At 34.5% G+C, this 10,134-nt stretch overlaps 3 protein-coding genes across 4 annotated transcripts in view; 2 read left to right on the plus strand and 1 right to left on the minus strand.

Annotated features, from left to right (window-relative positions):
• Positions 1 to 382: 382 nt before the first annotated feature.
• On the minus strand, positions 383 to 1,052 carry LOC110425686 (RING/U-box superfamily protein). Its single transcript, XM_021440627.1, has one exon. The coding sequence runs from the start codon at positions 938 to 940 to the stop codon at positions 383 to 385; it is 558 nt and encodes a 185-aa protein (XP_021296302.1). The 5' UTR covers positions 941 to 1,052.
• Positions 1,053 to 2,964: 1,912 nt separating this feature from the next.
• Positions 2,965 to 9,627, plus strand: LOC110425683 (putative choline kinase 2). 2 transcript variants are annotated; one of them, XM_021440623.1, is made up of 9 exons: positions 2,965 to 3,232; positions 3,987 to 4,411; positions 4,902 to 5,023; positions 5,142 to 5,337; positions 6,674 to 6,791; positions 6,880 to 6,927; positions 7,393 to 7,493; positions 8,226 to 8,349; positions 9,266 to 9,627. In XM_021440623.1, the coding sequence occupies exons 2-8, from the start codon at positions 4,070 to 4,072 to the stop codon at positions 8,322 to 8,324; spliced, it is 1,026 nt and encodes a 341-aa protein (XP_021296298.1). In that variant the 5' UTR covers positions 2,965 to 3,232; positions 3,987 to 4,069; the 3' UTR covers positions 8,325 to 8,349; positions 9,266 to 9,627. The 2 variants fall into 2 exon arrangements, with proteins under 2 accessions (XP_021296298.1, XP_021296299.1); XM_021440624.1 differs by having other exon boundaries at positions 8,226 to 8,343.
• A 337-nt stretch (positions 9,628 to 9,964) lies between these two features.
• The window catches only part of LOC110426042 (receptor-like protein 54), a 1,553-nt gene continuing 1,383 nt past the window's right edge, over positions 9,965 to 10,134 (plus strand). The window contains exon 1 of the mRNA XM_089785224.1: positions 9,965 to 9,980. Within this exon, the coding sequence (XP_089641350.1) occupies positions 9,965 to 9,980 (16 nt within the window). The remainder of the gene's footprint in view (positions 9,981 to 10,134) is intronic.

Consider the following 10,134-nt stretch of genomic DNA (forward strand, 5'->3'; position numbering starts at 1 on the left):
TTTAGGAGATTAATAATTAAATAACTCCCAACCTTTTGAATTTTTAGTGCCTTTGCCCCAAATTTGGGTACCTACTCCCTTCACTTCAACTCGTGCTCATTCATTCTTATCTTAATTTAATAAATAGTACTTTCTTTTAATGGAAATGTGGTCATTTTCATGTTTTTTAAATCGCATTTGAGTACTAATTTAATGATAAAACGTACGTCACAATGTATCTTTATTCAAAAAATTATATTTGAATGAATTCTTTTTTTTTCGATAATTGTATTTTATAAAGAAAAAAAATCAAATCTACCCCATTAATTGAGCAATAGTTTATTCATAATGATAGCACCATAATAAATTTTTGAAATAAAAAAAGTTATGAATTACTACAAAATCACCTGCCATGGAAGGCCAGAGGCACCAACTCCGACAAAGGGGTGGCAGAAGGTGTGGGACCTTGAGAAGGAGCTGGGGAGTTCCTACACAAAGGACACGTGGCACTCATCCGCAACCATTCATCAATACATTCGACATGGAAACAATGATGGCAATCTGGGATACACCGTATGGTATCCTTGGGTTGATACTCCGACAAGCAAATGGAGCATGGGCCGTTGTTGGGCCTAGGCAGACGGCGGCTTTCGCCGAGAACAATCTTGGGGTAGGACTCGATCATGGGCCCGTCTAGGCCCAATACCACCATAACCGATTCCATCTCGTCCATAACGGGTCGCTGGTTCATCCCATTGCTATTGCCGTTGGTATCCCTGCTACCATTACTGCTGCCGCTGCTGCTACTACTAGTACGATTATTGCCACTAGCTTTAACTCTTACGCAAGCGTAGGAAGCGAGCATAATGGTGGAGATGAGTACAAGGATGCTTACTGCAATGGCTATGCCATAACCAAGGCCGACTCCGGTGGTGGAAGCCGGCGGGTCTGCCGTAGACATATATACTTGTAGAGAGAGAGGAAAAAGGGGCAGAGATCTGCTGCAGAAGGGAAACAAGAAGTGTGAACTAAGGGAGCTTGTAGTGTGAGCTAAAATGGTGAGGGCAGGCGGGCAGTGGGCTAAGCCACGCCGTGGTCCGCGGGAAAATATTAAATACGACATCTGGACTTTGGAGTTAATGTTTCCATGTCATTAAATTACAGCAATGCCCATCAAATGATTTGATATTTCCCCGCAAGAATACAATAGCTTTGAATATCTTTGGATGCCACGATGGAAATTAGAATATTGATTTTCAAAATAGTAAATATAGGGAAGACGAATAATGAATTGCAACAATAACTTTGCTTTTCTGCAAGAGAAAGATCAAGATATAATAGGCATAGGGTGAAAGATAGGGATGCAAACGGATAGAGTATTTGATTTTTAAAATACTTTATCTGTTTAATTAAGAAAGTATACGAACTTTATTAACACTCGAATAAAGTTCTAAAATAATACTCAAAACCAAATTATAATAATATAATATTATCTGTTAATTATTTAAATTCATTAAATACTCAATTAAATTACTCAAATATTCATTTAAATAATTAAAAACTATATAAAAGATTAATTTTATACTTATTAATTTATAAAAAAAGAAATTAATTAAAATGACAAAAGTTGTAATAAAGGTAAAGAGGATAAAAAGTTGAAATCTTGGCTTCGAGTGTTACCAACGATAGTGTTGGTGGTAATTGATGAAACTCTACAAAAAAATATTATCTAAATTTATCCCATAATCAAATATGAAATATCTCATCCAATAATGAATTGAGTATTTATAAATATCTATACAACTTTGTATCCCTATCAAGATACATTGAAACTATTGTTACTTTGTCCTTCTTCTGATTTTGTGTGCATAGCTTGAAAATATTATCTCATATCAAAAAAAAAAGTTTTCTAACTCTTTAGTATCTTTGACCCCTTCGTATCGTTTGGGTTTTGACACTTTGACCCTTTTCTCTCAATCTCTTAAACTCTACTAGCATTACCAGTAGCAATAACTAAAAGATTACTTGAGCTTTTAGTTCTCCAATCTCACATTGGATAGTGCTCAATGCATTTCTGGTTTCATAACTTAGAGTATTAATCATCTCGGACAGTTCTAGTTGAATTGTTTTAATGTCATCTATTCGTTCGCGTAGAACAATTTAAGCTTTTACTACGGCTACCATAGTCTCTAACTCATTAATCCTCTGATGGTTTTCTGATGCATTTCATGTGGTCATCATGTTTACACTTTAGATCAACACATCTCGCCCATGCTTTGATACTAACTAGCACGAATTACGCTTATTTACCTTGTATGCAATAGTCTGTGTAATATAAAAGAAAAATATTTAATTAATATGAAATTAATTATAAAATGATCAAGACACGCTATCGTAGAACCATAGAGACAACCTTAAATGATTCACTACAAATATACATTTGCTAGCGAAGTAGCCTAACAATTCGTCAATTGTTTACCTCCTATAAAGAGTTTATGAGATTTTACAAGTATTCTACTAGTAACCATTACAATGCTTGAAATTAAGATATTCCTTTTTTAAAAAGTTTTTTCCTTGAAGACTTAACAAGTATTTTTAGAAATGTCACAACGAGCTATTACATTATTTGAAAGAGAGACCTTTCTCTTATAAGTATAAAAGAATTAATTTTATAGACAACTCTACTTTATCATAATTCCATACAAAATTAGTTCATGACATTGATACATAGGTATATTTTATTCGAACATGCATGTAATAGTAATAAGGGCAATATACTTGTAATAAACAGTTGCAATCCTGACAATATTTAGATTGATTAAAAAAATTAAAAACTCAAATCTAAAAAAATTAGATTGCATTTAAATTTGTTAAAAAATTGATAAAAAATGATTTATATTTAAAATAACTCGAATGATTATATTTTTTCACAAAATTTAAAATAATTTAAAACTATTCTAAATTTAGCACCTGAACGCCCACTAAGTTTGTAACACAAGTCACTTTTCCAGATAGATTCGCTCAAATCCAGGGGACAGATGGATTGTTTTTAAATAAATAAATAATTCAAAGCAGAAAAGCGCCTCATAAATCGAAAAACAACAGAAATACATCTCCAGAAAATCCAACGGCCTCGATTCGTTTTCCGTCCAACTCAAATCTCTTCCGACCGGTTCCCTACGGTTCCCCATAAGATCAGAAAATCAACTTCTTCCCATTCATAGGGAATAATTCTTTCGTTTTATTGGTTCAGGTGAGCATCGATTTCGCTGCGTTTATTTCTTCTCTTCTTATTCTTAGATTGAATTTATTTGTTTATTTGTTTTGGATAAATCCTTTGAATTCTGACTTGTCAATATGTTTAATTGGTTTATTTTCAAGATTTACGATTGTAATTAATTAAAATATTTTACAATTGAATAATCATAACATTCTTATAATTCAATCTGTTTTTCTTTTTTGCTTTTTTTTTTCATATTTTCTCTCAATTTCTCTATCGCTTGATGACTATCCATTTTGTGCGAAAGGAAATGATAAAAAGAAAAATCATATAAACAATTGTGATTATGCATTTGGTTATGCAAGAAAACATTGTATTTTTAATGTGTAATTCATGCTTGCTTTCGTATCTAAATCGTGCTTTAAACTTGCAATTTATTGGCCTTTCTTAGTTTTCAATCACCTTAATTGTGTCCTGCGGTCTGTTAACTACTTGTTTTCTTGGATTGTTTCTCTCGTCTGCCTGTTATATTCAACAATGATATTGGTTTATACTATACTTGTTAGGATCATTTTCTTATTAATGGTGAATTTTTTGAATTCCTTGCAATTATTGTGAGTTTTGGGTAATTTTGAGCTGCTGTTATTGTTTGTAGACCTCCTTCATACTGGTTATAGTCATGCAATACAATTCTTGTTCTTGAATTTGCATTATCATAACGTGAATCTGTAATTATGTATGTATTGATTTTTTTAATTTTTGATGTTTGATTTTTTTTACTCTCCAGGCTTGTTATTTCCTTGGTGATAAATTTGATTTCATCAATAAATTTGAGCGTAGTTTTTGTGAAGATTTCGTGGGTTTGTTGTTATGGGTGCCTCAACTAATAAAGAGAACAGGTTGCCACGGGAAGTAAAGGATGCTCTACAATTGTTGGCTTCTGATTGGGATGATGTGGTGGACTCAAAAGCTTTGCAGGTGATCCCTCTTAAAGGTGCGATGACCAATCAGGTCTTCCAAATAAAATGGCCAACCAGGACAGGTGAAGTGTCACGAAAGGTTTTAGTTAGGATTTATGGTGAGGGTGTGGAGGTGTTCTTTGACCGGGATAATGAGATCCGTACTTTTGAGTTTATGTCGAAACATGGGCAAGGACCTCGCTTGCTTGGACGGTTCCCAAATGGGCGAATTGAAGAGTTCATCCGTGCACGGGTACTTTTGAATTTGCTCCCTCCCATCCCTTCTCTCATATTCTTTATTTTAGATATGAACATGAAGCGATATTTATTCTGTTTAAAATGACTATGCGCATGAAGGGCTTCAAGCTGCTAGTTTAACTATTTTACATTGTAGTATTGGATTTACACAGTGATTCACTGCCCGTCCACCTCCGTTATGAGATTGACTTGCAACATATCATCACCATCATTAAGATAGATGATCTTTTAAATGACTTTTAGTCATCTATATCTACTAAGGACATTACTTGTTCATGTTTGTATGGTGTTTTGCTTTAAAAACATCAAGATTTAGGATTACAATGCGAATCACTTCTTTGTCTTTTGTTTTTTTTTTCCATTAACAATTGTAATTAATAGATACTTTCTCTCTTCTCGACAGCCTGGAGGGATCATTTACTCATTTAGTCATCAGAATTGTCAAATGTGTACTGATATTTGCTTTCTTGCATATTGACTTTCAGACTCTATCAGCATCTGATTTGTGTGATCCAAATGTATCAGCTCTAATAGCAGCTAAATTGAGGGAGTTCCATGAACTAGATATGCCTGGTCCAAAGAAAGTTTGGCTATGGGATAGATTGCAGTACGTTTAATATTTCTTTGTGAATTTGCTAAATATTATGGAGGCCATATCTATCGCCTAATTTATTAGTTTGTAAGTTTTTACCATTGGATAAATAAAGTACATCTCAATGTTTTAGAAACTGGCTAAATGCGGCCAAGAGAGTCTGCCCTCTGGAAGAAGCTAAAGCCTTTCGCTTGGAAGTTATTGAGGAGGAAATCTCAATGTTAGAAAAGAAACTCTCAGGGTGCCATCAACACATAGGTTTCTGCCACAATGATTTACAATATGGTAACATTATGATCGACGAAGAGACTAAATCAATAACCATTATTGTGAGTTTCTCTCAAACTGGATTGCTTAATATATGATTTTCTCACAGTAATTTTGCATAGCTCCTAATTAGTAGGAAAGTTCTAGACAAGGTGGAGTTGTAGGCCAGGTTATGAATTGCATTTTGCAGATGGGAGGACAACAGTTAATCCTTTGACCAAGCTGGGTATTAGGCTCGAAATCAAACAATAGCTAAAGACTAACAGCTGTGCTAGTAGTAGTAAAATTGTTAGTTGTTCATGTGGTTGCATTAGTGATATTCTTAGTTCCTAATTCCTGAACCCTGTCGTTGCCTGTTTGGGAGCAAGTTGGCCCAAGATAGAACAAATTGATGCATTCATGTAGTCCTTTTTTTTTATCATATTAGCAGTATCACTCTTTATGTATGAATGTGTCTACAGCATCTTTGTTCTCATATTATGCATTTGATAATGTCTGCATGGTGTCCAAGTAGAGTTGTGATTCTGCCTGGTTGAATGACATCTAGGACCTTGATGGGTGTCTTGTGATCTCATGGATTTCTCATTGACTGAGGTTTGATGAAGATAAATATATCAGGTATAGCACCAGAGGGAACTTCCACATATCATTTCCTTATTTTTATTCCTTAATATGGAACTAGGTTTATGACTTACCTAAATTGTATTTCTATTAAGACCACAACTTTTAATCCTGTGGGAAGCCCACAAGATTATCTGTCTTCGAAGAATATGACTTACCTAAATTGTATTTCTATTAAGACCACAACTTTTAATCCTGTGGGAAGCCCACAAGATTATCTGTCTTCGAAGAATATTTGCGTTTGACTATTGTAGACGTGTATTAAACTATGGTTAATTCATCATATAATTTAAATGCTTTGTTTGCTAAGTTTTGAGCTTTTTAATGTGATCATTTGAGTTCTCTAAGTCACACCTTGACGAAGTTTCTTTCCATGATTTTGGCTGTGGGCTGTCTTGTACGCTTTTACTTTTAAAGTTGCTAACTTTCTTCAATATTGAACATTAGCAAAAAAAGAAATGCAGTCATGTATCTCATAGTGTCCTTTTAAAATTGAATCATATTTAACTTTAGAATTTGTGTTTGCTTAATATATGATCATGAATTATATTAAGCTTGATAATGAATGTTGTTGACTAAGGCCTTATTTATGCATGCAGAGGGTATGTTGTGCTTGCCTGTAACTAATCCTGCAGAAAGATATCTAATTAATTAGTGATTAATAGAAATTTCTTATGATCTTGAATATGCTGTCTTTTCTCTGTAACCATTTTTTTTCAAAATGCCAAATATCTAATTTCAGTTCTTTGGAGGCTGATTGGCTGCCTGCTTTTATAGGATTACGAGTATGCAAGTTACAATCCTGTTGCCTATGATATTGCAAACCACTTTTGTGAGATGGCTGCTGACTACCATACAGAAACGCCCCATATTATGGATTATAGTAAATATCCAGGTAAACCTTTTGATATCATTTTTCCTTTGAAAGAAAAATTGCTTTTTATTCCCTGAATGATAAGAATTTCTTGGCATGGCTTGTATAGGTTGGGGAGAGCGCTTAAGATTTCTGCGTATATACCTGAACTCTTCAGGTATTTGTTTATTGCATGTAAGATATTGTGTGAGTTTTCCATTGTTCAAATGGTGGCTGGTTTGAATAGCTCTTTTATAGATATCATATGTAGGCACACTCTTGTAAAAGTAAAATCTAAAGAGTAGTACTCCTTGTACATGGAGGACAATCAGCCCACCATTTTTTAAAATTCCTATCTTAGTCTTCTGCAAGATTGAATAGCCTAGCTGCATTTGTGTGTAGCCATCTATAGTTGTTGAATTCTGCATCCAATTTAGTTTATGTTTTGTAAAGTGGTATAAGGTCTTTTCCCCTTTCTACACTTGTCAAGGACTAGTATAACAGATTTTTTTAAAAAAAGTTAATGCAGTTGTAGAACCGATATAATGTGTTTCAATTTAGGTCATTGAACTTCAACTGACTATATATCTCTGAATTTTTTCTATTGTCAGCATCCCATGATATTATCTGTCTTTTATGGCAGGTGAGGAACCTCGAGACACTGAAGTGGACCAGCTGCTTAAAGATGTTGAGCAGTTTACTCTAGCAAGTCATCTCACTTGGGGCTTATGGGGAATAATATCAGTAATTTCCACCCTCTCATGTTGGCTCCATTATTATAACATTACCATTTTCAAATCATTTGATGATGAGATAGAGGGCTGAGCAATTTTGACCTTGTTATGGGCCCTCTCACGATAGTATTTGAGTGGCTGCTATCTAGGTTTATACTTTTTACTAACTAAATTTCTTTAAATTAAATAATGAAAGTTTTAATAAATTATTACAAGTCTATTAGATCCTTTATTGTTTTGAAGAGGGCATTCAAAATTGGGATAGTGGTAGTGCAAATTTTTACAATTAACCTTTTTTAAGTTTATTCATTTCTTCACCAGTACAGCTTTTCTCTCTTTGCGTCCAGTCTTACATCTTCCAGTTCTCTCTCTGTCTTTGCAATTATGCTATTATGAATTTTGTCGAGCTGAGCACATGGAACCTGCCATAAACAGGCTATACTTGAAGTTGTTAGAGGTTTAAATGTCAAATCTTCCTTCTAGTTTGAAATTTAATAAGCTCCTAATCTACCTTCTACCTGCCTAAATCCCTCTCTCTCTCCCTCTCCCTCTTATAAAATTGAAAAGATAATTTTTTCTTGGTAAATGTAGTCATTGACCCAAGAGGGACCAACAATATAGATGCTTCAACTTGTGCTTGATTGTGAGGGAGGGAAGAGATGCCATTAGATAATGGCATCGGCTTGCAATTTCCTTCTTTCTGAGCTTGCTTGTATGATATTGTACCATATATCCTCCTCAGGAACATGTGAATGAAATTGACTTTGACTACAAGGAGTATGCCAAGCAGAGGTTTCAGCAGTATTGGATACAGAAGCCTGAGCTGTTGGGCTCTTCTTGAGCCCCCATCATAAATGTTGGTAATGGTACATGGTTCTTTCTCCTTTCTCCTTAGTACACTGTAGGTATGAACTGTTTGTAGGGGATATTTAGTTAAATAAATCTTGATAGAATTATATTGGGACATTTAGCAATCATGATTTATTTCAGAAGCCACATCACATATTTGTTATTCTTTTCACGATATATGTTCTTTTCTTGAATGCTCATATGTACTGTTTTTCTACGTTGGGGTTTTTATTTTGGGTGATATTTCCAAAACTAATTTGAGGATAGTACAATCTCCTATCTGTGTCTGGTTTGTGGCTACAATTGATTTGTTTATTATGTGTTGTGATTAAAATCAAAAACAGATGATATTGTTTTTTGTTGTATTCTTGATCTTTGAAGAGATGTTTTTCTGGGGGATGACATTCTTGAAATTGATTATCTCCCTTTCTCTTGGGTTTCAATGGGGAGACTCTAGCATTAAAGTATTGTAACGGTGAAGGGACATTTGTTGTGTGAACTCAACTATTCTTTTGTAGACATTTTTAAGGAAAATCTGGAGGACAATCAATAGATGACATTTAGATAATAGCCGGTAGAAGACCTAGATTTGTTTGATCCTGTTAGAAGCCTTGTATCAGATGTGTAATAGTTTCCACGGATCTGATCTTGGAACTTGACATTTTGAATGGGCCAATTCTTGATGAAGTGGACTGAATTTTTAACATGTGATAAATAAATGAAAGCTAAAAAGTGAAAGGAAAAAAGTGCCGCAACATGTCTCATTCCTTGATTATGTTTCAGTTTATGTATGGTGCGGGCTTGTAGGTTCTCGATGCATGCTTATTTTAAGCGTAATCCTGTCGTGATGTAGGAGATGTGCGATTGTGCTAGTCATGCTCCTTTGGTTATCTTGTTGTATGGCATGAAATGACAGGAATATTGTTTTTGTAGGTGAGCATAGAAAAACCGAAAGGACAAAGGAACAAGTTGGTCTGTTCAAGCAAATATTTAAGCTTGGTCAAGGAAGACAGGCTAGTTTCCGATATTTCTCTGTTTCATTAGATTGTGGATGCTGAATCCCAAAACCAATAATTTGTAATTAGCTAAATCCCAGTGGAGGGATGAAATGATGGCAAATAAAATCAGTGATATAATCCTTGAATCATTCATTTGTTTTGAGCTATGTGTAACAATACGTCCTAAAGATCCTGTCATGGTGCCCATTTTCATTTAGTTGGCGAGGCAGTAGTTGAAGTTTTAGCTACTTAGGGTTTGATATTTGTTATAAATTGAATTCGTTCTTTTGCTGTTAACTGAGTTTCTCCTACTTGAAACTTGATTGCCTCGTACGTTTGATTGTTGAAGTGTTTCCTAGATGATGCGTAGTCTGCTTAGGCGTTCCTATCACGTATAGGTTGTTTGAGATAAACAATATAGCCGGCTTAGGATGGACCTTGGAAAATTGAAAGAGTCTTCCAGTTTTGGTCCTGGGGACAGTTAAACTGATATGCCTTCCTCTTTGAAGAAGACAAAGTGAAAGAAGACAGAGCTTAGCAGGATACTCTTTTTTATCAAGTCAGAAAACCATCACAGATGGCTAATGCATTAGAAAACAATACCATATACCCTTAGAAATATTGCGGCTATTCCATGTATATCCTCGAAGGTATGCTCAACTGTATTTCAACTATCACAGTAGTGGCATGCAAGAGCCGTATATAGACAAATAAATTTTAAAAATTATAAGAAATTTGTCCAAAATTTGCCTATGAATTAGTGCTCGGACTAGAAAAGTCTGGTGGAAGTGCGGATTGAACCTC

This window comes from Theobroma umbraticum, unplaced genomic scaffold, assembly GCF_002168275.2.
Source record: "Theobroma umbraticum cultivar Fairchild unplaced genomic scaffold, ASM216827v3 scaffold_12.1, whole genome shotgun sequence".
In the NCBI taxonomy this organism is placed as follows: domain Eukaryota; kingdom Viridiplantae; phylum Streptophyta; class Magnoliopsida; order Malvales; family Malvaceae; genus Theobroma; species Theobroma umbraticum.